The sequence below is a fragment of the Lithobates pipiens genome, unplaced genomic scaffold (assembly GCF_037356315.1).
Source record: "Lithobates pipiens isolate NorthernLeopardFrog02 unplaced genomic scaffold, aLitPip1_a1.2 Scaffold_169, whole genome shotgun sequence".
Lineage (NCBI taxonomy): Eukaryota > Metazoa > Chordata > Amphibia > Anura > Ranidae > Lithobates > Lithobates pipiens.
Window position 1 is genome coordinate 609,222 of NW_027507754.1, and position 25,818 is coordinate 635,039.

Sequence of the window (25,818 nt, forward strand, 5' to 3'; positions counted from 1 at the left end):
CAATGTATAGCTACAACAGTTTGCGGCATCGCAATGACCTGCCACAGTATAACGATGGCGGCTGGGCGGCAAGCGGTTAAATCAGATGTTGAGACGGCAACATATCACCACCTCGCCACTCATCAACACACTCTGACCGCTTTTCAGAGGAGCAGCACTTGAGTGGGCCTTTAGTTTCATTAAGCAGCGGCACCCTTAGAGCTCATTTAGCACATAAAGGTTGTGGGTTGTAAAACGGCAAGATATAATAGAAGGTTATGGCTAAATGCAGGAAAGCTGCAGGTGCACTGCACCCACGGTGTGGGTGAACCGCAGCGCATCAGTGTAAAAGCAGCCCTATACTATTATGCCCAGTGTATTGCTTCACACCGATCTGAAGATTTCTTCTTGCCTGCTGCTGGCACCACTCTGGGGACCACCAGCTGGGATAAGAGATGGAGTGCGGTTGATATGCCTCTGCATGGGACAAGAGCCGGCACTACAGAGGAGGCATCAGCTTTATGCGTCTCTTGCTCCCTACTACAATTCCAACTTTACAAGTAGTCCCTCTGCATTGCTCTCTGTTTGATGATCTGGAATGGAGGGTCAGCAAACCCAGACCGCGATCTACCAGTCACTTGTCCGCAATCTACAGGTTGCTGACCCCCGATCTACATGCACCATCCACCATTACCCTGTTGTGGCCAAATCCACTCCCTGACAGGCAAAGCGTTCGCATTTTCTGATTGTTCCAAAGCTTTTACACCTCTTTCTGTAGATTGCTAGTGGATGGTGAGATGGGCATTTATATTAATGGGTCAGTAGGAGTGTGTTTGGGGACAGCAGGTATAAACCTAGACACGAGTGCTGCCTAACAAGATCAGCTCTGGCTGTAGGAGCAACTTTTTCGTGTTTGCTGCGGGTACATACACACATTTGGAGACACTTGTACTTTATACCCACAGATGCTTTTATTAACTACCAATTTCTATAACTGGTCATATCACTATAATAAAATGCTTTGGATAAAAAATGTTTTAGGGTCCTTTCACACGGGGCGGATCAGTTCTGATCCGCCCCGTGGATGTCCGTTTGCTCAGCGGGGATCACTCCGCCGATCCCCGCTGAGCAGGGAGATGACAGGTCTGTCTCCGCACACTGTGCAGGGACGGACCTGTCACAGCGCCGCTCTCCCCTATGGGAGATCGGATGACGACGGACCGCAGTGCCCGTCGTCACCCGATCCGATCCGCAGACGGATGGAAAAATAGCTTTTTCCTCCGTCACACTTTTTCGGATCGGAGCGGGTCGGATGTCAGCGGACATGTCACCGCTGACATCCGACGCTCCATAGACCTCTATGGAGCACCCGTTCAGGTCCGCCTGAAAAACTGACAGGCGGGCCTGAACGGGACGTTAGTGTGAAAGGGGCCTTAAAGACCATAAGGAAGTGTGGGCTTGTAGGTGATGGATGTGCTCGGCAAAGCACGCGAATGATGGTGAGAAAAAGAAAAATCCATAAAAGGGTTCATTTGCCAACATTGTTTGTGTTCCTATTGTGCGTATTGAAACTGGACTCCGGTCATATTTAAAGATGCAATTTAATGCAACACTGTGCTCTGAAATGTTGGCGGATTTTTGAGTTTGGATTAAACTGTTGTATCTTTTACCTTTTCCAGGTTATGACATGTCCACCTTTATAAGACGCTATAGTCGGTACCTGAATGAGAAGGCAGTTTCTTACAGACAAGTTGCTTTCGACTTCACCAAAGTAAAGCGTGGGTAAGTGTCTGTAAATATGAATCGGGGTAAAAACTATTTGGTGGGTGATGATAAAGGTGAAGCATTCTTTGTGTGTTGCTGCCCTTCTACATTTGGTGCCCCGTGTCAATCAGCTGCTCTTTCAGTGCACCTCTTTAACCACTTCCTGCCTGTAGGACATCATATGACATCCTTTAAAGGGGTCTTGTAAACCTAGGTGTTTTTTTTCGTTTGTTTTAATGAATCCTATGCATTAAGGTTCTACTTGCCTGAACCCTCGAACTTGACCCACAGGGACGTGCTGTCTCTCTGCCCGGGGTTATCGGCTCTTGATTGGTTTGATAGCAGCGCAACCATTGGCTCCTGCTACTGTCAATCAAATCCAATGATGCGGGCGCAAAGTCCTGCATTCGGCATCTATGGATGCCAAATGCTAAACTCGGGAGCGCGCCCACAAGGTAATCCCCCGGGAGAATGCTTCTCCCAGGGGGGTTATCTGATGTGGGGAGGATTCGCCAGAGGACCCCAGAAGAGCAGGTTCGGGGCCACTCTGTGCAAAATGAGCTGCACAGTGGAGGTAAGTATGGTATGTATAATTATTTTTTTATTTTTTATATAAAAAGAACCCTTACCATCACTTGAAGTTGAAGTGGTAATTTCTGAATGATGCATACTGCTACAGGCATCATTCAGATATATATCTTTTCAGCTGGCAATTCCCTGTAATGTAAAAGTCATCCTAGCTGCTCTTTAGCCGCTGGATTGCTTTTACAAACAGTGGGGTGGGACATCCCTTCGGTGCCTTTCCGTGCTCTACCGTGTGATGAGGAACCCAGGTGGCCGATCCGGTGACGCCAGCAAATTACCCTAGAGCTGGTGCCATTTGTATGACACGGAGGCTGTATGTCATGAAGTCACTTCTGGCACTGACAGTTGTAAGCTGACAGTTTTTGTCCTGGAAAGCAGAGAAAGTTTGCCAGGGTAGAAAATATATTTTGGGTCTCATTGACCCCAGATATCTCCATAAAGAGGGCCCGTCATGCCTTATTTCCTATTACAAGAAGGGGAGGGGGGTTACATGTAAAGGTACAACCCCCCCCCCCCCCCCATAGCTGAATACCCTTCACTACCCCGGCTCTGCAGATTGTAAGAGCTGATTTGTATTCACCTGACCGCTGGTGAGAAGATATTCTGGATGTAATCACCGCTGCCACAATAAGCTAGGCCCACTGGGAATGCATGTGTGCTTCATCGGTCTGCATTTTAAAAAAAAAATTAAAAAATCCGCTTTTCTGAATCCTGATATCTTTATTTTTAGGGCTGATGGCGTCATGAGGACAATGAACACAGAAAAGTTGCTAAAGACCATGCCCATTATACAGAACCAAATGGATGCCCTGCTTGATTTCAACGTAAGTAGAATATACACAAATCTAGGTAATTGTGCAGGTTTTTCTGCCATTACAGGAGAAATTCACCTTTTAAAAAAACTAAAATAAAAAAATGCACATCTTTTTGCAGGTAAAAAAAATTTCATTTATTTTTTTACGGCAAAACCACGATCAGTAGATTGCGGGTTCCATGCAGGACTCCTGCAGACCTGTCAACATATCTCTCACAGGAAGAGACAAACTACCAGAGAGCTTCATTGGGAACCACAGGCCGAGAACCACAAAGGCTTGGGGTATTTGTAGTTTACCATTCTCAGAACTCTGAGTAAATGACACAGCCAGGCGGGCAGAGCTCCACACGGCCGCGTTCTCTTCAAACAGTGACAGCTGGTGCCTGGAGAAAATGCCCGTTCGCGATCACTGGGGGGGTTGGGGAGAGGCTGTAACTGCTGGAACGTGTTACATGTCACACCTTAAATATGGGTGAAGCATGTAACGTGTTCCAAAAGATGAACTTGTCCTTTAATAAGCCTGGCAAGATAAATAGCCACTGAAAGTGGTTGTAAACGAAACAAAAAATGAACAGGGCATTTCCCTATAGTGTACTAACCGCCGCCCAAATCACCAAGTGTGATTTCGGTCTTCTTTCTTCCCTCTGCTATCTTCATTAGTCACTTCTGACACCGCCTGGGATCACAGAATCTTGAGAGATGGCCCTTTCCTCCTCCAGCACACAGCTGGTTGACAGCCTCAGCTGTGCATGTTTACCTATGAGACTGTAGATACAGGTACAACTTATGTAGGAGGATTTGTGTAATTTCTGTGAATCTCCTTAGGACGCTCACTTCAGGGGATATACACTATATATTACCAAAAGTATTGTGACGCCTGCTTTTACACGCACATGAACTTTAATGGCATCCCAGTCTTAGTCTGTAGGGTTCAATATTGCAGTTGGTCCACCCTTTGTATTTATAACAGCTTCAACTCTTCTGGGAGGGCTGTCCACAAGGTTTAGGAGTGTGCCTACGGTAATGTCAGACCATTCTTTCAGAAGCGCATTTGTGAGGTCAGGCACTGATGTTGGATGAGAAGGCCTGGCTTGCAGTCTCTGCTATAATTCATCCTAAAGTTGTTCTATCGGGTTGAAGTCAGGACTTGCTCATCCATTTCTTTTTATGGACCTTTGTGCAGTGGTCTAAATCATTTGGTGGAGGGGAAATAATGGTGTGGGGTTGTCTTTCAGGGGTGGGGCTTGGCCCTTTAGTTCCAGTGAAGGGAACTCTTAGTGATAATAAAGGTTCACATTTTTAAAAATTTTAAATAACAAACATGTTATACTTGCCTCCCACTGTGCAGCTCATTTTGCACAGAGTCTGATCTTTGTCTTCTGGGGTCCCTCGGCGGATGTCTCTGCTCATCCCCGGCTTCTGATAAGGGGGTTACTTTGCGGGCGCGCTCCTGAGTCCTTTATTCAGCATCCATAGCCGCCAACTACAGGACTTGGCCCCGGCCATCACGTCGTAGTTGATAGCAGCGTGAGCCAATGGCTGTGCTGCTATCTATCCAATGAAAAGCCAGCGTGTTCATGACGTGGGACTTTTGAGGGCTCAGGTAAGTAAAGGGGGGCGGGGGGATGTTTGGGCGGGCCTGTAAGCATCAGATGTTTTTTCACCTTAAAGCATAGGCTGCATTAAGGTGAAAAACGGGAACCTTTATATCCCCTTTAAGGCGTCAGCATACCAAGACATTTTGGACAATTTCATGCTCCCAACATTGTGGGATCAGTTTGGGGATGGCCCCTTCCTGTTCTAACTGCCCTGCGCAAAACGAAAAAACACAAAACAATCTCCTGCGCTCAGGAACTTAGTCCATATATCTGTACGTGGTGTAACCAACCCTTTGGACAAAATATGCAACGTCAAGGGCCTTGCTGCCCTCCTCAGAACCAATGGGTGTCCTTGGAGCTGCAACATATAGAAGAACAGGGAGGGTGCACTGACCTTGTGCATTACCAAAAAATAAAAAATTTTTAAATAGTAAAAGAGTCGTACTCACAAATGTTTGAGTTTGGAATTTGCTCAAAGAATTTGGAGCTGTCTCTTGGACTGGGTAATGCAATCGTTTTTTTTTTTTTTTTTTTTTTTTTATGTGGGTACTATTTAAGTACATTTTTTTTCTTTGGTAATGCACAAGGTCGGTGTGCCCTCCCTGTTTTTCTGTATGTTCTAACATGACTGCACTCCAGTGCACAAAGTCCGTAAAGACATGGATCAGTGATTTTTGGGGTGAAGGAACTTGACTGACCTGCAGAGAGCCAGGCCTTCTGTTCCACATCAGTGCCCGACCAGAGCTGTTATAGCTGCAAAGGTCGGTGGGTCGATATTGAACCCTACGGACCAAGACTGGGATGTCACTAGAGTGATTGTAAAGGTTAAAAAAAAAACAAAAAAAAACAAACGTGTATACTCACCTGCTCTGTGCAATGGAATTGCACAGAGCGGGGCGCAAACCTCCTCTTTTTCGGGTCCCCCGCTGGCGATGCTGGCCACTCCCCTCTGTCCAGTGCCCCCATGGGAAGCCGTTCCCTCATCACTGGTTTTAAATTGACCGCCCTGGGAGCCCATGGCTCCCGGTTCCCCAGCAAAGCCAGTGACTCCCGGAAGTGAGGGGGTAGAGTAGAGCTACAGATGTGCACTGCACTGGATCGAATGAGGGCTCAGTTAAGTAAAGTGGGAAGATGCTGACACACAAACATTTACCTCAATGCAAAGAAAGCATTAAGGTAAAATGTTTGCTTTTAAAGGCAAGCACCCCAATACTTTTGGTAATATAGTGTATGTAAGGGTTTACAACCAATTTAACATTTTGGCTTTGTGTAGATAGACAGGTCTCCTTGACTGGCAATTATACTATTTACCAGCCAATTGCAGGAGGAGGTAAAAGTTGGCTTTATCGGATGTTTTTGGTGGATTTCTGCAATCCCCCAAAATAAGCCAGTGCTGGAGTTGTCAGACTGCTGCTTACTGTGCCTGCTAAGGCAGTTTGTTTGTGTTTATGGAAGAATTTCCATCTTTTGGCAGTTGTGCCATGCCCATGCACCCTGTGATGCCCATGTTTTCAATGTTTTTTACATTTTCCCTTTCTCTTAGGTAAATGCCAATGAGCTGACAAATGGAGTCATTAATGCTGCTTTCATGCTGCTCTTCAAGGATGCCATCAGATTGTTCGCTGCATACAATGAAGGGATAATTAATCTGTTAGGTAAATAGATCTGATTTGTCATTCTGCAACACTTGTTACATAGCAGAAAACCTGAGGGCAGACCTATTTTCTCATTCAGCAAGTGATATCAGTGTAAGTTATCCTACGCAGTGTGAGGCCACGTGAATGCATTTAGCAAGCCTAGTAATTGCAGCAGTCACGTGGGCTTCTTATGGGTGCATTGAGATGTCATTGATTTCTGTAGCAGGATAACTCTTAATAACACGTGCTAGATGTGAAGATATTCCTGATTTTGGGGCAGCCTGCTCATGAATAGGGAAGGTGATGGCCATACTTGTTGGTTGCTAGCCAGATTACTGCTCAAAATACACAATTTTTGTAAACGCAGAACTCTGTGTATGAGATTGGTCACAGCTGATCAGCTGACTTCAGCCAAAATCAGCTGCCAATCACAAACTGAACCTTTAAGAGATTGCAACATACAGGGCCGTTAACAAGCCTGGTGCTGCTGCCCACTCGCAGTACAGCTACTGTGGGCGGGCAGCAAGCTGGTAAAGATGAACTTGGAGAGAAATGTACCTTGGTGTAATTCCATGGACCCCAAATGTTTCCCTGTTAACCTGGTAAAGCTGAATTCCAGTTATTGCTGTTTCTGCATGCTTGCACAGTCCCTGCTGGTCCAATGTAAGTATGTATGTCCCCGAAGCTGGAAATTACTTTGGTAGGTACCTGTTACTGCAATGATTGCCGTTGGCTTCTGGGTCCCGTGCCTAGTGGCTGCTCTGCTTCTTAGGGAACACAGGAGGTTGCTCGCTTGACATGGGCGCCATTCAGGGAGCACTTTGAATTTTCTCAGTGAATACAAGGCATTATCTGATTGGACTTGGTGGAGCCGGGAACTTCACAATCTCCACCTCATCCAATCAGAGAATGCCTTGCATTCCTTTAGAAAGTTCAGCGTGTTGACCCATGCAGGGCAGCCACTCGGCATTTGGTTCTTGAAAGCCAGTAGCAATCACTGTAGTAGCATGGTCTACTACAGTAGCTTCCAGGTATGGCACATAAATAAAAATAGCTGAAATTCATTTTTAAAGTGTACCTGTAATAGGAGAAATACATGAGTTGCTGATTTGGATTTTTCCCATATACTAGTTGCCATGGCTCCATTTGACATCCAATACTTTTAAGTCACTGGTCTGGAAAAGATATGCTGAAAATAAATTTATTGTGTATATGCTGATTTTGGAAAGCAATGATGCCAAAGCATTGGTGTGACAGCCAACTCGCTTTGGGATGGACAGTAAGTAATGGCGGACTAAATGGTTTCTGTTCCTACATCTTTCCTTTAACCCTTTTGATGCCACCGATGGTAAGGGTTACATCAGGAACAGAAGGGCTGGCTAGCTTGTTATCTTTTACGGTTGAGGCATTCCCTTCCGCTATAAGATCACGGTCCCTTTATTGACCATAAATGTCTAGCGTAAAGATCCCATAGACCACATTTGTCAATCTGGCGGCCCTCCAGCGATTGCAGCACTACGAATCCCATGAAGCATTGCAAGGCTGACAGTTACAAGCATTACTCCCACAAGCTAAGGCATGATGGGACTTGTAGTTCAGCAACAGCTGGAGGGCTGCCAGTTTGTCATCCCTGCCCTAGACACTCCTGACTTAAGAATTCATAACCAGTGACCGCTATATGTACCATTTGAGGTGTTTTACCCCAGAGCTCTCCCCAATCTTCTTTCTTAGAAAAATATTTTGACATGAAGAAGAACCAGTGTAAAGACGGGTTGGACATTTACAAGAAGTTCCTCACCAGAATGACACGGATTTCTGAGTTTTTAAAAGTTGCAGAGGTATGTGTGTACCCCTATGTCACTGAGGCCGGGGCATTTTTTTTTTTTTTTTTTTAGCTTTCAGAGGCCTGTCAATAGGGCATCTGTATCCTACCTATTTTTTAAATCCACTTTTCATATAATTGTTAGTTTTACCATTCCGATGGGTATAAAAACGCCATTTATTTGGTTGTGTATGAAAATATGGAGAGCTGCGCCAGTAGCACTATATATTTAAAATAACTGTATAAATATATAAAGGACATATGGCATTCATACAGGATAAATGTCTAATTGCCAAAAGCAATCACTTAACGTGCATGTAACAATCACAAAGAAATGTATGAGTAGAAAATATATAATCTATGTGAAATGAAGACTATATATGAAAATAAACATAAAAACTATAAAATGAAAGTCCAATAAGATGTTCCAATATCGCAGCGATTAGCATGTCACCACCGTGAATCCACACACAACTGAAGATCTGTGCCCGTCACCGCATAAGTGATGCGCTTACCAGATATATAAACAGTAACAGCCTTAACGGTATTAATCCGAAGCAGAGTGGTTAGAACATCAATCAAGGTTCTTGCATCCAGACAACCCTTAACGCAGGTATATGGCAATACCCCAGCCTTTAGAGCTTCAATGGTTAATGGTCACGTGTATCACCGGTAACACCATTAAAGAAAAAGAGATGCCTCCATAGCGTAAAATCGTTCAGATAATTTATTGGAATAAAAGAATCACACTTGCATAAAAAAGCTTTGTGTCAGCATCGAAACAGAGCTAAACAACGCCGGCCGGCATTCAAACAAGCGTCCCGTCCTCCCCTCGTAGAGCGTGGTGGCGTCACTGCGTACCTTCCCAGACGCGTTTCGTCATAGATGACATCAATGGGGATGTTCCCCATTGATAACGTCATCTATGACGAGACGCGTCTGGGAAGGTACGCAGTGACGCCACCACGCTCTACGAGGGGAGGACGGGACGCTTGTTTGAATGCCGGCCGGCGTTGTTTAGCTCTGTTTCGATGCTGACACAAAGCTTTTTTATGTAAGTGTGATTCTTTTATTCCAATAAATTATCTGAGCGATTTTACGCTATGGAGGCATCTCTTTTTCTTTAATGGTGTTACCGGTGATACACGTGACCATTAACCATTGAAGCTCTAAAGGCTGGGGTATTGCCATATACCTGCGTTAAGGGTTGTCTGGATGCAAGAACCTTGATTGATGTTCTAACCACTCTGCTTCGGATTAATACCGTTAAGGCTGTTACTGTTTATATATCTGGCAAGCGCATCACTTATCCGGTGACGGGCACAGATCTTCAGTTGTGTGTGGATTCACGGTGGTGACGTGCTAATCGCTGCGATATTGGAACATCTTATTGGACTTTAATTTTATAGTTTTTATGTTTATTTTCATATATAGTCTTCATTTCACATAGATTATATATTTTCTACTCATACATTTCTTTGTGATTGTTACATGCACGTTAAGTGATTGCTTTTGGCAATTAGACATTTATCCTGTATGAATGCCATATGTCCTTTATATGTTTTTATTTATACAGTTATTTTAAATATATAGTGCTACTGGCGCAGCTCTCCATATTTTCTTTCATTTATTTTAGTGCTTGTATCCCACTTAAAGCTGCTGCCTATTGTTTGTTATTTTTAATTTATATATTTTTTGTAATTCTCTCCTGAGCGCAGTTTATATATTTTTCTATATTTGGTTGTGTATATTGGGGCATTCATTCTGCACACTATTAAAAAAACCTTTCACAAAATGTGTAGCACCAAAAAAAAGGCCTAAATAACAAATGGTGATGAAGGTGAGAAGAATTAAAGTCCAAAAACTCAAACAAAAATGTAAAATAAAGTAATTTCAGCAGAACCAAGGAAAGGACTCACGCAGGAAACCCAAGAAAGGATAAAGCTCATAAAAGCAAATACAGTGTAATAGTGTGTGCAGGAACATCAACTAATGTATTTGAAGAGAAGAAAAGTGTTCCAATAAAGTGCTCCGAGATCAACCACCACACCCCAGTAGAATGGCCACTTGCCACAAAGGATGGCTGCCGTTAGAGCAGCAAATACGCATTCATTATCGGTCATCCGATTAAAGTAGGGTGTCCAGTGACACCCCCCATCAGGTTGCAACTAAAATAAAGATTGCCAGGAGCCAGATAAAGTCTTCATAGTGTAGTAACCTTATTACAGTTCCATCCACATTAAAAGCCAGAATGTAGAAAACAATCCTTACATTCAGTGCCGCTGCCAACCTGGAATCGGTCTCCTAGGGTAGGAGACACTTGTCCTCTTGACGTTGTGCCTTTGATTCTGGCTCGGCAGCATTCTGGATTTTAATGTTGATGGAACTGTAATAAAGTTACTACACTATGAAGACTTTATTTGGCTCCTGGTGCGCTTTATTTATCTTAGTTGCATCCTGAGTGTCGCTGGACTCCCTACTTTACTCGGATGACCGATAATGAACGCGTGCTTGCTGCTCTAACAGCAGCCATCCTTCCTGGTGAGTGTCCAGTCTACTGTGGTGGTTAATCTTGGAGCACTTCATTGGATCACTTTTCTTCTCAAAGATGCATTAGTTGATGTTGCTGAACACTATTGCACTGGATTTGCTTTTATGAGCTTTATCTTTTCTTGGGACTCTGCGTGAGCCCTTTTCTTGGTTCTGCTGAAATTGCTTTATTTTACCTTTCTTGTTCTTTTTTGGACTTTATTTCTTCTTGCCTTCATCACCATTTGTTATCTATGGCATTTTGTGAATGTTAATAAGATTGCTCTATTGCTTACCTGTGCCATTGGCCACTTTTGTCACAGAGCCGGGATGGATCCTTTTTTATTTTTTATCAAGAAACTCTGTTGAAGTACACAGGGCATGCGTACTATGTCCTTATCTAATGCCTTGCTACCACTAATATTGGGTGCAGGTTTGTAGGTGTCTCCCATGTGCCACTGCTTGGGCCTAGTGGTATTTTACCCAAACACTGAGCACTGCATTGTGGGATGGTGGGCCTGTTATAGTCTACCAGAAAGTTCAAATCTGAAAGCTTGGTTGTCATTTGATATATTTTAACCTTTGTTTTGTTTTTTTCTTTTCACTTTAGCAAGTAGGAATTGACAGAGGAGACATACCCGATCTATCTCAGGTAAAGAAACTTTTTGGCATTTATCTTGTGTGTATTTAGCTACAATCCCTGGATATTATTTCTATGGAAATACGCACGTGGACAGCATTTGGTTCACAGAAAAGCAGTTCTTGTATTTTAATTGAGAGTTGCAGAAAATGCTGATTTTTAAAGTGTTTGAATCCTATCAAACTTTTTTTCTTATTTGCTCATTTTTTTGTTGTTGTTTTGGTCTGTTAATCATTCCTTTTGAAAGTGTTTTATGCCCTTTCTCTTTTGATGTGAAAAATGCCTATTTAACCTGCCATTAGACCAGTGAGCTGATAACTTCCTTGTTCAATCTTTTTATTGAAAAGCAGATAGATCAAAAACATTCACAAAGTTGGGACAATTGAGCTGATAACTTCCTGTACACGTCTGTGGACTAGATTAACCACTATAGCAGAATGATGGCCGGGCGGCGGTTCCGTTATCCTGACTCATCATCGTATAACGTTTTTCAGGATAAAGCGGTGATCGGTGGTGCGGCATGTCAGTCTTAAACACCAATCTTGGTAAAGAGCCTCTGACAGAGGTGCTTTACCATGTGATCAGCCATGTCCAATCATGGCTGACCATTGTACACAGGAAAGGCCACGTATCGGCTTTTCCTCACTCGCATCTGACAGACGCGTGTAGAGGAGAGCCGATCAGCTGCTCTCCTGGCAGGGAGAGGTTTGCGCTGAATATCAGCGCAGCCCCCCCATGGATGCCCACTTCAGACCACCAGGGATTGCCACCACTGATGATCACCAGGCATGCCACCCATGGCCACCAGGGATGGCAATCTGTGCCCAAAATCAATGGCAATTAGTGCCCACAAATGGTGCCAGTCAGTGCCCATCACTAATGCCTGTCAGCACCTCATCACCTTACCTGCCCGGTAAGTGTCTGGTATTGAAATGATTAGCTACAGAAACTCCCCTCATGTTATATGAGTGAGGAGAGGGGGTTATTATTGTCCTAACAGTGCCTATCCTAGGATTACAATGCTGCTGCTCCATAGATACAATGTGTAAGAAGGTGAGTGGGGACCGGAGCGAGTGGACTGATCGACAGAGGATCAGCAGAGCTGTGGGGGATTAGAGCAGGAGAAACTAGCAGATGTCAGCTCAATTGTACCAACTTTGTGAACGTTTTTGATCTATCTGCTTTTCAATAAAAAGATTGAACAAGGAAGTTATCAGCTCACTAGCAGATATCACACGTGGTGAAACTCATGGGAGTAATATGATGGGAGGTGAGGACCGGAGAGAGGAGTATCAGAAAACCGGAGGGTCAGCAGAGCTACTACTGAGTGGGCAATCAGTAGCTGGGGATACAAATGAGCAGGGCATCTACTTAACGAGGGTACTAATAAGCTGGGGACTTGCTGAACATGCCTGCTGGGGATATATAGAGATGGAGATATATACCGTATTTATCGGGGTATAACACGCACCGGCGTATATCACACACACCCCAAGTTTAGGAGGGCATTTTAAGGAAAAAAAGTCTGTCTTTTTCGGCGGCGCTCGGTCTTTTTCGGCGGCGCTCGGTCTTTTTCGGCGGCGCTCGGTCTTTTTCGGCGGCGCTCGGTCTTTTTCGGCGGCGCTCGGTCTTTTTCGGCGGCGCTCGGTCTTTTTCGGCGGCGCTCGGTCTTTTTCGGCGGCGCTCGGTCTTTTTCGGCGGCGCTCGGTCTTTTTCGGCGGCGCTCGGTCTTTTTCGGCGGCGCTCGGTCTTTTTCGGCGGCGCTCGGTCTTTTTCGGCGGCGCTCGGTCTTTTTCGGCGGCGCTCGGTCTTTTTCGGCGGCGCTCGGTCTTTTAGACTCAGACAGTGGGGATCGGCGTATAACACGCACCCACGACTTTCCCCCGATTTTAAGGGGGGAAAAAGTGCGTGTTATACGCCGATATATATATAGATATATATAGATATATAGATATATATAGATATATATAGATATATATAGATATATATAGATATATATAGATATATAGATATATATATAGATATATAGAGGGGGAGAGAGATAGACCTGTGATGTGTCCCAGATGATTGCCCAGCCAGTCACGGTGACAGCCCACAGTAACTATGCCGGCGTCAGAGAGGAGTGGGGCTTCCTTCCCCGCATCGCTGGACCCTGGGACAGGTAAGTGTCCGATTATTAAGTCAGCAGCTGCAGTATTTGTAGCTGCTGACTTTTAATTATTTTTATTTTTTTAAGCGGAACTCCGCTTTTAACCTTTAGGTTGTTATATGATTGAGTCTCAAAGCTGCTAGTTGACAGCATGAAATACATGCTTGGTGCAGAATTTATCTTGTATCTTTTTACAGCCCCACTTGGCAAGCAGCATAGATTAGATAAGTGTACTGTAAGTTGTACCTTCCTCTAAAAACGTGATAGATCAATTTGTAACTTTGGGCATATTCTTGTCGTATTTGCTGGGTGATCACAGCTTTTCCTTCAGACACTTATCATTGAGGCCCAGAGTGCAGAGATTTGCTGCTATAATCTGCTGCTCCGTGGCCAGAGGAATGTAATCTGATGATCATTTTTCATTTGACATTTGTTGTGCGTTCTCCTAAATATTTGCCAGCGAACACTCTACATTATGAAAGGCCGACCCAGATGTCTGGCTTCCAGCTGCACACACACAACGCAGAGGCTTCACTCAGAACAGTCGTCCATTATATACAGCTAGTCACACAGTAGATATTTTCCCAGCTTGCGTCATCTTTCCTGGTGTATTGATCTTGGTTCTATAATCTGTAACTGCTGCCGGCAGCTGCTACATCTGCTGAACAGCATTATTCATGGGCAGGCTGGTAGGATTCTGTATCGAGGATTCAACTTGCGGGTTTTAAAAACGATTTCTGCTTTACACAGAAGGGTGTCTAGGCTTAAAGTGTTCTCCTTTTTCAGAAAAAAAAAAGCAAAAAGGTGAACCAACACCCTACACTGTCCCTGGTCCCCGCTGCTCTTACCTCCATGGGGGATAGTTCCAGCATCTACACATGACAGTTGTAATGGGGTTTGAAAACCGCACTGTTTTTCCGCTAGGGATGGACTGGGGCTTTACTGATTGGTCAGTGCCAGCACATGACCTCGCTGACCAATCATAACTTATCTGTTCTTTGCTGCTATCCCTAGGGAAAGAGGAGGCAAGTGGTGTGGTCCAGGGGACCACAGAAGTAGAGGACGTAAGGTGTTTACCTTAAAAAAAAAAAAAAAATCTGAAAAGGCAAACTTGCACTTTAAAGCTGAGCAGGCACATGAAAAATATATCACAAATTTTATGCAGGTATGGGTTCATTTAAAAATCATTAGTGTATGTTTATCTGGACAGTTAACGTCTCAAACAAGAAGGAAGCAAGTGTAAGTTTACCACTGAAAGTGTTTTGCCAGAAATTGTGCTGTCCTGTGCAGTTTTATCTTAAGCACTGTCAGGCTGGACCGGTTTACTTACCTCTGAACTGGCAGCATGGCTAAGGCCTTATTCACACCGGCGCTAAGGTCTGTATTCCACTAATGGGCTCAGTGTTTGTGGTTTGCAGTCAGCCCATGTAAGTGTATGGGGGGGATGTACTGCCTGCATCTAGCATCACAGGTCGCAGAAATTGGTTAATTCTTAGACCATTGGGCTATGATTGAACACCGGCAAAAATTTTAAGCTGAGCCCCCCTACCCTTCTTACTCCATGCTTGCCCCAGTTTTTTCCTATTGTCTGTAGCATTATTTTCTCGCTTGCTAGGTTTTTCTAGTTGGGTGGTAAGACCTTGGCGTATGCCGGCTTTGGTTGGAAGGGTACTCCAGATAAGGGGCCTTAACTTGTTTGGGTATTTTTTAGGGGGGCCTTTTTAGCGGTTTACTGCTTCGCCTGCTCATCATGGAATGACTTTTGGACATCCCAATGGTCTAAGAATTAACCGAGTCCTGTGTCCCTTGGTGCACAATGAAGAAAACCAAATTTTTGAGTTGCCTGTGAAATCCTTTTCTTTAAAGTGTAAGTTCACCTTTACAGGCCTTACAGTGACCACCCCATCACATGGATGGTGCTGACCAGTTGGAATCAGTCTAGTCTGTCCTGTCCCCAGTGCGAGAAGGAGAAGGGAAGCTGCGGGGATTTGACAGCCCTAGACTGGTGAAGCAGCTTGTGGGTGTCTGACAGCGGGGGATCTGCGTTGCTCTGGTAGAGCATGACCACCGGGGGGATGGGGGAAGGGAGGGGTCCATTGTAAGGTCACCTTACAGATTTTCTGTGAAGGTGAACTTACAGTTTAAAGCGAAGTTCCACCAAAAGTGGAACTTCTGCGCATTTGTCTCTTCCCCTTACCCATCCGGTGCCAAATTTGGCACTTTTCAGGGGCAACGGATACCTGTCCCCACTTCCGGGAATCTGGGCTCTGGCAAATTATGTCACGGCCTGCCTCCCTTCTCCTTCTCCCACCGCCAGGCCAGTAGGAGAGTGTAGCAGTGCCTCATGCATGTGTAGTAGGGACCTGGCATGAAGCTGTAATGCTACATGGCCAGGATTCCCTTACTCACAGTGGTGGCAGTAGCACCCGACAGCTGATGGAAACATCAGCAGGGTTGCCGACATGGCTTGACTCTAGGACAGGTAAGTGTCCTATTGAGTCAGCAGCTGCAGTGTGTAACTGCTGGCTTTTAATTTTTGCAGGGGTGGGTAGACCTCCGCTTTAAGTACATCACTGGCCACAGGACTCCTCTGTGTCTATGCTGACTCCTATATGGCTTGCTCATAAAACGATCTTCATGTACTGACTGGTGATATTCACCAATGCTGTGTTTATATAATATTTGCATGTGTTCTATAAAAGCATAGTCTATTCGTTGTTTCATGTTGCGCCCTTATTTAGGGTGTCGCGTGAAACATGGTTGCACCTGTCAACCTCCTTCTTCGAAACTGCACCCCATAGTGCAGTGATCAGTTTCAATGCTCTGCAGGCAGTGCAAAAATTTAAATAAATGCACATTTTTTTTTTTTTAAGTAGTTTTTGGTTTATTTACAGTGCATATGGAAAGTATTCACAGCGTTTCACTTTTTCCACTTTTTATGTTACAGCCTTATTCCAACATTGATTAAATTCATTACTTTCCTCAAAATTCTACCCTGTAATGACAACGTGAAAGAAGTTTGAAATATTTGCATTAAAATTTATTAAAAATGAGAGAAAATCCCATGTACTAAAGTATTCACAGCCTTTGCTCAATACTTTGTTGACTCACCTTTGGCACCAATTACAGCCTCAAGTCTTTTTGAGTATGATGCTGCAAGCTTGGCACCCTTATTTTTGGACACTTTCTCCCATTCTTCTTTGCAGGGCCTCTCATGCTCCTTCAGTTTGAATGGGGAGCATCGGTGCACAGATCTCTCCAGAGATGTTCAGTCAGGTTTAAATCTGGGCTCTGGCTGGGCCACTCGAGGACATTCAGAGTTGTCCTGTAGCTACGCCTTTGTTAGCTTGGCTGTGTGCTTAGGGTCGTTGTCCTGTTGGAAGATGAACCTTTGCCCCAGTCTGAGGGTTCAGAGTGCTCTGGAGCAGGTTTTCATCAAACATGTCTCGGCTATCTTTGCCTCGATCTTGACTAGTCTCCCAGTTCTTATTGCTGAACATCCCCGCCATGCTTCACTGTAGGGATGGTATTGGCCGGGTAATGAACGGTGCCTGGTTTCCTCCAAACATGACGCTTGCCATTCAGGCCAAAGTGTTTGGCTTTGTTTAATCAGATCAGAGAATTTGGTTTCTCATGGTCTTAGTCCTTCAGGTGCCTTTTGGAAAACTCCAGGCAGGCTCTCATGTGGCTTCTGTCTGGCCACTCTACCATACAGGCCTGGATGATGGAGTGCTGCAGAGGTTGTTCTTCTGGAAGGTTCTCTCTCCACAGAAATGCTGGCGCTTTGTCAGAGGTGTCCATTCATGAAGCAGTGAAATCTATTCTCCAGCATTCACGGAGGAGATAGTTCTCCTGTGTGCCTGTTTGTGAAGTAGAGTAGATCTCTTCTCTCTTGGAGGAGTGACGCGATCTACAAATGCTTCCAACAGTGGAGAACGGCCCCTGATACTGCAATCTCATGAGACTTTACAAGATTACAGTACCAGAAATTCATAGAAACACAGATGTCAGTTTATTAAGCAGTGATAAATTATCACTGCTCAATACACTGACAGACGGTGTGGTTAATGTTAATAAAATAACGATATAGATCTCTCTAGCTCTGATATTACACACACATGTATGTATATGCACACAGTGTGTGTGTGTGTGTGTGTGTATATGTGTATATATATATATATATATATATATATATATATATATATATATATATATATATATATATATATATATATATATATATATATATATATAATTAGACAGGGGGACATGATTACAGTTTTGGGGGGTCTGAACGAGGCATAAGGAAGTTAAAAATCTTCCTCTTTCCTCAGATGCCCCGGGATTCTCTCTTCACTTCGCAATTCTCCACCTCGGAGCTGGTGAATCAGGGAGTGTGAATTCTGACACAGATCGCAGCTTCATAAACTGGCCGTTACTGTTTCATTCAATGGGGATTCTCCCATGTGCAGAGTTAATCGGAGGGAGAACATGTTCAATCACTCCCCCCCCCCCCCGATTATCTGTTTCATAAACTCCTCAGGATCACTACTGATCACTGTTTCAAAAATGGACACCAGAATGACCATTGGGTTCTTGGTCACCTCCCTGACTAAGGCCCCTCTCCCCCGATTGCTCAGTTTGGCCGGGTGTCCCTCTCTAGGAAAAGTCTTGGTGGTTCCAAACTTCTTCCATTTACAAATGATGGAGGCCTCTGTGCTCGTTGGGACCTTCAATGCTTCAGAAATATTTCTGTACCCTTCCCCAGATCTGTGCCTCAATACAATCCGGTCTTGGAGCTCTACAGACAATTTATTGGACTTCATGGCTCGGTTTGTGCTCCGACATGCACTGGTAACTGTTGGACCTTTTATATAGAGAGGTGTGTGGATTTCCAAATCATTTCCATTCAACTGAATTTACCACAGATGGACCCCCAAGTTGTAGAAACATCTCAAGGGTGATCAGTGTAAACAGGATCCACCTGAGCTTAATTCTGAGTGTCATGGCAAAGGCTGTGAATACTTATGTACATGGGGTTTTTTTTGAATAAATTTTAAAAGATTTCAAGCAAACTTCTTTCACGTTGTTGTTATGGGGTATTGTTTGTAGAATTTTGAGGAAAATAAGGAATTTAATACATTTTGGAATAAGGCTGTATCATAACAAATGTGGAAAAAGTGAAGCGCTGTGAATACTTTCCGGATGCAGTGTACTGACAATGGTTTATTCAAACGAATGCCCCTTTCACACGGGGCGGATCAGTAATGATCCACCCCGTGATGATCCGCTCGCTCAGCGGGGATCGCTCCGTTGTCCCCGCTGAGCCGGCGGCGGACAGGGTGGTCTCCGCACACTGTGCAGGGACCGCCCTGTCAGTTCTCCGTTCTCCTCTATGGAGATCGGATGAGCACGGACCGTCTGTCCGTGTTCATCCGATCCGCTCTGCAGACGGATAGAAAAATAGGATTTTCCTCCATCTGCAGAATCGGACAGTAGTCCGCAGACACCCGCTATCCCATAGGGATGCATGTATGTCCGTATTTCATCCGCAAACGGATGGATGAAATAGGGACATACTGTCCGCATGTGTGAAAGGGGCCTTAGTCTAGTCTGTGTAAATATGAGGTTTTACGGTCTTCAGCCAATGCTTCCTTTGAGAGAGTTTTTCATAAACTGAGTGAGGGTCAGAATTGCCTCTTGGGCCCCTTTCACACTGGGGCATTTTTCAGGCGCTAAAGCCTTAAAAAATAGCACCTGTGTAGAGCCTGAAATAAAGGCCCCTTTCACTCCAGTGTGAAAGCCCGAGGGCTTTCACACTGGAGCGGTGCGCTAGCAGGCCAGTGAAAAAAGCCCTCCTAGCCGCATCTTAGGAGCGGTAAAGGAGCGGTGTATTCATCGCTCCTAACCCGCTCTTACCCATTGAAATCAATGGGGCAGCGTGGCTATACCGCTGGCAAAGTGGTGCTTTGTGGGCGATTTTAACCCTTTTTCGGCCGCTAGCGGGGGTTAAAACCACCCCGCTAGCGGCCGCAGACGCCACTAAAACGAGGGTAAATCACTGCTAAAAATAGCGCCGCTTTACCGCCAACGCCCGCACCGCCCCAGTGTGAAAGGGGCCTTACCGCAATGATATAATAATCTCTGAAATATGCAGGCGGTCAGGCCACCTCACCTCCCCTGTGTATTAAATGACATGTACACTTTAATCAATGGATCAAAGATGGCTCCAGTCTTTGGTGTTCAACTCGCTACAATAAACAGCGCAAAGAACGCACCATTTTTATGTGTTACTTTATAGTTTTCCTCCAGCCCTGATGAAGGGAGATTGTACGGGCCCTGAAATGCGTTGGCTATCTTTTGCGCTGCTTGTTGTAATGAGTTGAACAATAAAGGCTTTTGTGGACTTGGGATTTTTCATTTGGTACTCTTTAACCTATTTATTGCACTTGGATTTCTCAACTTAGGTGAATGTCCTCTTGTGGGGGGTTTCCTGTTTTTGTGGTGGGCTGCCGATTGGGCTCATGTAATGACTTTGCTCATATTTGGATATCCTGTGATATTATCCGTGTCCTGCGTCTCTCTAGTGTACATACTTTTGATGTTTCATTGCTGGGTTTGGTTACTTTTCAGTTCTTCTATTTCCACAGGCTCCAAGCAGTCTGCTCGATGCCCTGGAACAACATTTAGCCTCTCTGGAAGGGAAGAAAATTAAAGACTCAACAGCAGCGAGCAGGTGGGAAAAACCTCATCCCGGATCATTTAGAGAGGTTTAAAAAAAAAAAAAACTATCGGGAAAATGGGACCCGCTATCTATGGGACTGCGTAGAGGATTCATTTTTTGGATATCTGCTACTTGCATGTATTGAGTTCTGTTGCTTGTATTCCCCTAAGAAAATTTGCGTGCATGCAGAATATTTAGTACCACGTGTTTGGGAGTACAGTGAAAAAAACACTTCCTTCTACTTGTATCTATATTATATTACTTTATTATGTTCTTTACCTGGTGCTGGCCATGCCTATGAAGCCAAACTCCAGAAATTGTCCCCCCCTTTCAGTGAGGCCCCTCTCTGCACTGCAAGGGTTAAACGCTTGTCATGTATAGGGGGGTTCATGAATAATTTGTGAATACTTGCCTTATGCCTCACTCCAGCAGGGTCCTTCCAGTACCCTGCAGCCTGCTCTAGACTTGTTTCATTGTAACTTCAGAATGTTTTATACCCTTGTTTTAAGCCTCATTCAGACAAGGCGGATCCGTTTGCACGGAGTCCGCCTCTGTCCGCCGGCTTAGTGGGAGATCTCTCTGTTGATCTCCGCTGGGTTGGCGGATGACAGATCCCTCTCTGCTCACTGAGCGGGGAGGGGCTTGTCGAGCGCCGCTGGATTCTATGGAGAGATCAGATGAAAATGGTGGATCTCACCCGATCTGATCCGGACGTAGGGCCATCCGTCTGCTTTTGGCGGATCGGACCGGGTCGGATGTCAGCGGACATGTCACCACTGACATCCGTCACTCCATAAACCAGCATGGAGCGCCCGTTCAGGTCTGCTGTCAAAACTGACAGGCGGACCGGAACAGTCCGACCAGTGTTAAAGGGGCCTAAGACAGGAAATTTCCCTTTATTTTAATTTTTTTTTTTTTTTAAATGGGAAAGAGGGTAAACATAAGTGGGTAGAGCACACATGGTGTTTGTAGTTGAGCAATTAACCACTAAGACCCCTTTCACACCACACCGCCCATAGCGTGGGCGGTTAAACGCGGCGGATTTGCAGCGCATTTCAGCCGCTAGTGGGCTGCTTTAACCCCCCTGCTAGCGGCAAAGGGTTAAAACCACCGGCAATACTCCACAATAGCGGCGTTTTGCCGGCGGTATTACAGCGCTGCCCCATTTCAATGGGGAGCAGCGGTCGAGGAGCGGTAAACACACCGCTCCTTCACTGCTCCAAAGAAGCTGTTGGCAGGACTTTTCCCTGATGTCCTGCCAGCGCACCGCTGTAGTGTGAAAGCCCTCGGGCGATCACACTACATACAATGCATTCACTTTTGCTCATCGGGACAGGGTCCTTTTAAAAAAAAGAATTTTTCTTCATTTTTATTTCACTGTTTAAAAAAAAAAAAGGGGGGGTCACCTTTTATTCCTATAACAAGGAATGTAAACATCCATTGGCATAAAAAAAAGCATGACAGGACATTTTTAAATAAAAAATTGTCATTTGAAAAAAATGTGTGTGTGTGTGTGTGTGTATGTATATATGTGTGTGTGTGTGTATATATATATATATATATATATATGTATATGTATATGTATATGTGTGTGTGTGTATGTATATATATATATGTATATATATATGTATATATATATATATGTGTATATATATATATATATATATATATCTATATATATATATATGTGTGTGTGTGTTATATATATCTCTAACTAACACGCGCACACATATATACAAAGTCCGCCAAATGGTCCCTAAAGGGGACCTCTTCCCAAATTCCATGCTGTGTCTCCCAGAAGACAGCGGTGGGGGCGGAGGAGGGTCTGGACATGGTGTAGATTGCGGCTAATACTGCAGTGATCTTTTGCCGGAAGTGGGACACTGGGGGGGGCTGGACAAGTAGTAGTTAAATTTTTTGGGTGGTACTCCGCTTTAAAATTTGTTTGCTGGAGTCCATCTCTCCTTGGCTCAGGCACGCTGGTAGGTGTTTGTGCTTATCTGAGAGCAGCTCCTGCAGTTGAAAGAAAAAAAAGTTGAGTCCTTGGATGTATGACATTATTTTGGTCTAGGCCAGAAACCAGGAAGCAACTAAAAAAAGGTTTAAAACAAGTAAATGTACTTTTCTATATGTTTAATAATTATAGCAGCATAAGGATTATAAGTTACCTTGGTTGAGAGAGACAAGTTCTGATGTGGATATATATATATATATATATATATATATATATATATATATATATATATATATATATATATATATATATATATATATATATATATATATATATATATATATATATATATATATATATATTCTACAACAGTAACATCGGGGCTGTTTGATTCTGCCTTCTCTAACCCTCCCCTTTTACTGTCCCCAATCCATTTCCTGAGCCCTAGGAGGCACTCTGCACATTCTCAGTTTGTTGTGTATTGCTAGTGTGTTTTTTTTTTTTTTTTTTTTTTTTTTTGGGGGGGAGGGTGCATTTGATCCAGCATTGTCCAGACAAGAGGGGGGTCAGTGCTTGACCCCTTTCACACCAGGGTGTTTTGCAGGCGCTATAGCGTTAGAAACATCGTCTGCAATCTGCCCTAAAGAAGCTGCACCATTGTGTGTAATGTGAAAGCCCGACGCTACAGCGGTGCACTGGCAGGACGTCAGGGAAAAGTCCTGCCAGCAGCTTCTTTGGAGCGGTGAAGGAGCGGTGTGTTTTACCGTTCCTCCACCGTTGCTCTCCATTGAAATCAATGGGGCAGCGCTGTAATACTATTGCGGCATATTGCCGGCGATTTTAACCCTTTCTCGGCCGCTAGCAGAGGGTAAAAGCGACCCGCTAGCGGCCGAAATGCGCCGCAAATCCGGCGGTAAACCGCCGTTATGGGCGGTGTGGTGTGAAAGGGGTCTTAGCCTCATAGAACAATCAGAGGAGAATGACATAAACAAAATAACCAAACACTGATGGAAGTCACAAGACTGTTATATACTGCTGATGAGAAAAGATATTTAGCAGTTTGTATTTATAAAATAACTGCATTCTATGTGCTGTGTACTGTGGGAGACCAGATATAGTTTTTGCAGAGTCCTGGGTTTAGTAAGGAAGCCTACACTCATTTATTCCGATTCTTGAATGTGCCCAGTCCTGACTGGTTCATTTTTTTTTTTTTTTATAACACATGGTCTGATGGTTTGACGGGTCGAAAGCTCAGCGACTTCTGAATCAAAATGTTTGCTGAAATGGCTTAGATGTGAAATCTTTGTTTATATCAAACATCCTGGAGCAGCAACCAGGCAACTCCCTTCTGGCCGCCCTCCAACAGGATGTATTATTTTGCCCATGAGACACAATTAAATATGGATGCTTTCTAACCCCCACTGACTGGTTATTTGTTAGAGATGAGAAGTGTTTTGTGCTGCATTGCCAGAGTGATTTCAGCTATTGATTTGGAGCTAGTGGCGATACCGTGTTTATTATCTATTCTGCATCGTTATTAAAACCCCACGGCTTCCAAGCCTGACACAGCCTATTTCTAAATCGCCTAACCGTTCTGAGTTCTATAAACCAGAAGAAAGGGCAAGTCTGTTTCCTGCCAATCAGATGTGAGCTCTAGGTTTCTGGTCCATAAAACAAATCTTGAAATGCTGAAATCCAAAGCATCCAATTAGAACTTGGTTTTTCCTTGGACTAAATTGTTAGCTTGATTTATACAATGACTGTCATCTTATTGGGAGTCAATGCATGCACACTTTATATAATCACACACAGGTTGGACTGGTGTCTTTTTTTTTTTTTTTTTCCTAACTCTAGCACACTCGGGGGGCATTCTTCCACAGGCACTCTTAAAAGAGAATTATGGGATTTGTTTTGTGAATCGTGCTTTCCTAGCTGCATGCATCTGCGGCATCTGTCCCCCACCAGCTCTAACAATAAGAACCGAGCGATCTAACACTGCATATCACTCGGTTGTCGCAGCTCAGTGAGCAGAGAGCTGGTGATTGTCGCTGCTCTCTGCCCCAACCCACGCTTTTTGGAGCACTGTACTATGGAGGGGATGGGAACAGATGGCTCAGGATCTCAGCAGTCCAGGCATGTTGGCAGACCCTGACCATGTGGTTGCGATCCTTGCCGAGTCCAAACCGGCTCTGTGACGTCGCCTGCTGTCTACTGAAAACTGGTTACAGGAGTGCAAATTGAACTGCACACCTGTGATCCACAGGAGAAGTACAGCCAAACGAGCTTCGGCTCTGCTCCTCTTTTTAAACTGGCCATAGATGGATCGAATCTCAGCAAGTTCAGCAGAGACCAGCTGATATTCAGTCCATCTATTTGGCAGACTGATTGTACCCAAGTTGATCAATGTGGGTACAACCAGCATGTCTGATTTTTAGTCTGAGCTTATTGCCAGCGGCTATAGCCTCTGGCGGTAATCATTGCGCTCTCCTGGCAGGGACCGCTCCCAATAACCCCCACCTCACTCCCCGATTCCCCCCCCCTTCCAGCTGGGAGAACATAATATCTCCGCAGGATGGAATCCCCTATCAACACTGTCCGCCATTTTGTTTTCTGAAATCGCATCATCTGTGGCCTGCCTTCTGCTCTCACACACTTACATGCTCGCTGTCAGACATGCACACTGTTTTGCACACACATACCCTCTCTGGGCCGTGCAAGCTCCCTCTGTTGCACACACTCACTCACACATTCTCTAAGGCTGGCAAATTCCAAACAATTTTGTTTGAAAATGTTACTTCTGAGTAATCGTTGACCATTGGTGCAGCCGCAGCAATAGCTGATTTTTGTGCAACAATTGAATTTGAGTGATGGGAATTTTTTTCAAAATAAGAGATTTACTTAAACTGGGGAGTGCAAATTGTGGTGCAGCTCTGCATAGAAAACCAACAGACTTCCAGTTTATTTTTTTGTCTAATCTTAATTGAACAAGCTGAAGTTAGCCGATTGGCTACCATGCACGGTTGCAGCAGATTCTGAGTGCTCTTGTTTTAGTAAATCTCCCCGAATAGTGTTTTAGCACTCTCTAAATGTCATCAATTTAGCGTATAGATTTACCAACCCTTCTGCTTTCAATGCAGGGCTACCACACTTTCCAATGCAGTCTCATCACTCGCAAGTACAGGCCTCTCCCTCACCAGAGTGGATGAAAGGGAAAAGCAAGCAGCACTGGAGGAAGAACAGGCTCGATTAAAAGCTTTAAAGGTAATTTCTAAAGCGCTACAATTACATTTCTGTTCATAACCATATACCCGTGAAATTGCAGCAATTTTTTTCTTTTCAGTAAAAGTAATCCGTTTGCCTGTTTTATCACTTAACTGCTTTTGGGGGATATTTTTAATTTATTTTTATTTTTTCAAGGAACAGCGTCTCAAGGAGCTCGCCAAAAAGCCTCACAACGCCTCTACGACCGCCTCCTCCCCCGTGTCGTCCTCAGCAGGCAGTATAAACACAACTGCTGCCATTGACCTGTTTTCAACACCGGGCTCGTTAAACAGGTATGGGTTCAGATTCACACTGTTGTGCAAACAGCAAAAGTTGATTTTATTGTCGTGCCATAGATAAAT

At 44.4% G+C, this 25,818-nt stretch overlaps 1 protein-coding gene across 1 annotated transcript in view; it reads left to right on the forward strand.

Annotated features, from left to right (window-relative positions):
- The window catches only part of PICALM (phosphatidylinositol binding clathrin assembly protein), a 160,762-nt gene that overhangs the window by 66,333 nt on the left and 68,611 nt on the right, over nucleotides 1-25,818 (forward strand). Inside the window, 8 exon segments of the mRNA XM_077484929.1 lie at nucleotides 1,659-1,761; nucleotides 3,059-3,152; nucleotides 6,284-6,395; nucleotides 8,109-8,215; nucleotides 11,339-11,380; nucleotides 20,168-20,253; nucleotides 25,333-25,456; nucleotides 25,613-25,749. Coding sequence (XP_077341055.1) covers nucleotides 1,659-1,761; nucleotides 3,059-3,152; nucleotides 6,284-6,395; nucleotides 8,109-8,215; nucleotides 11,339-11,380; nucleotides 20,168-20,253; nucleotides 25,333-25,456; nucleotides 25,613-25,749 — 805 coding nt within the window.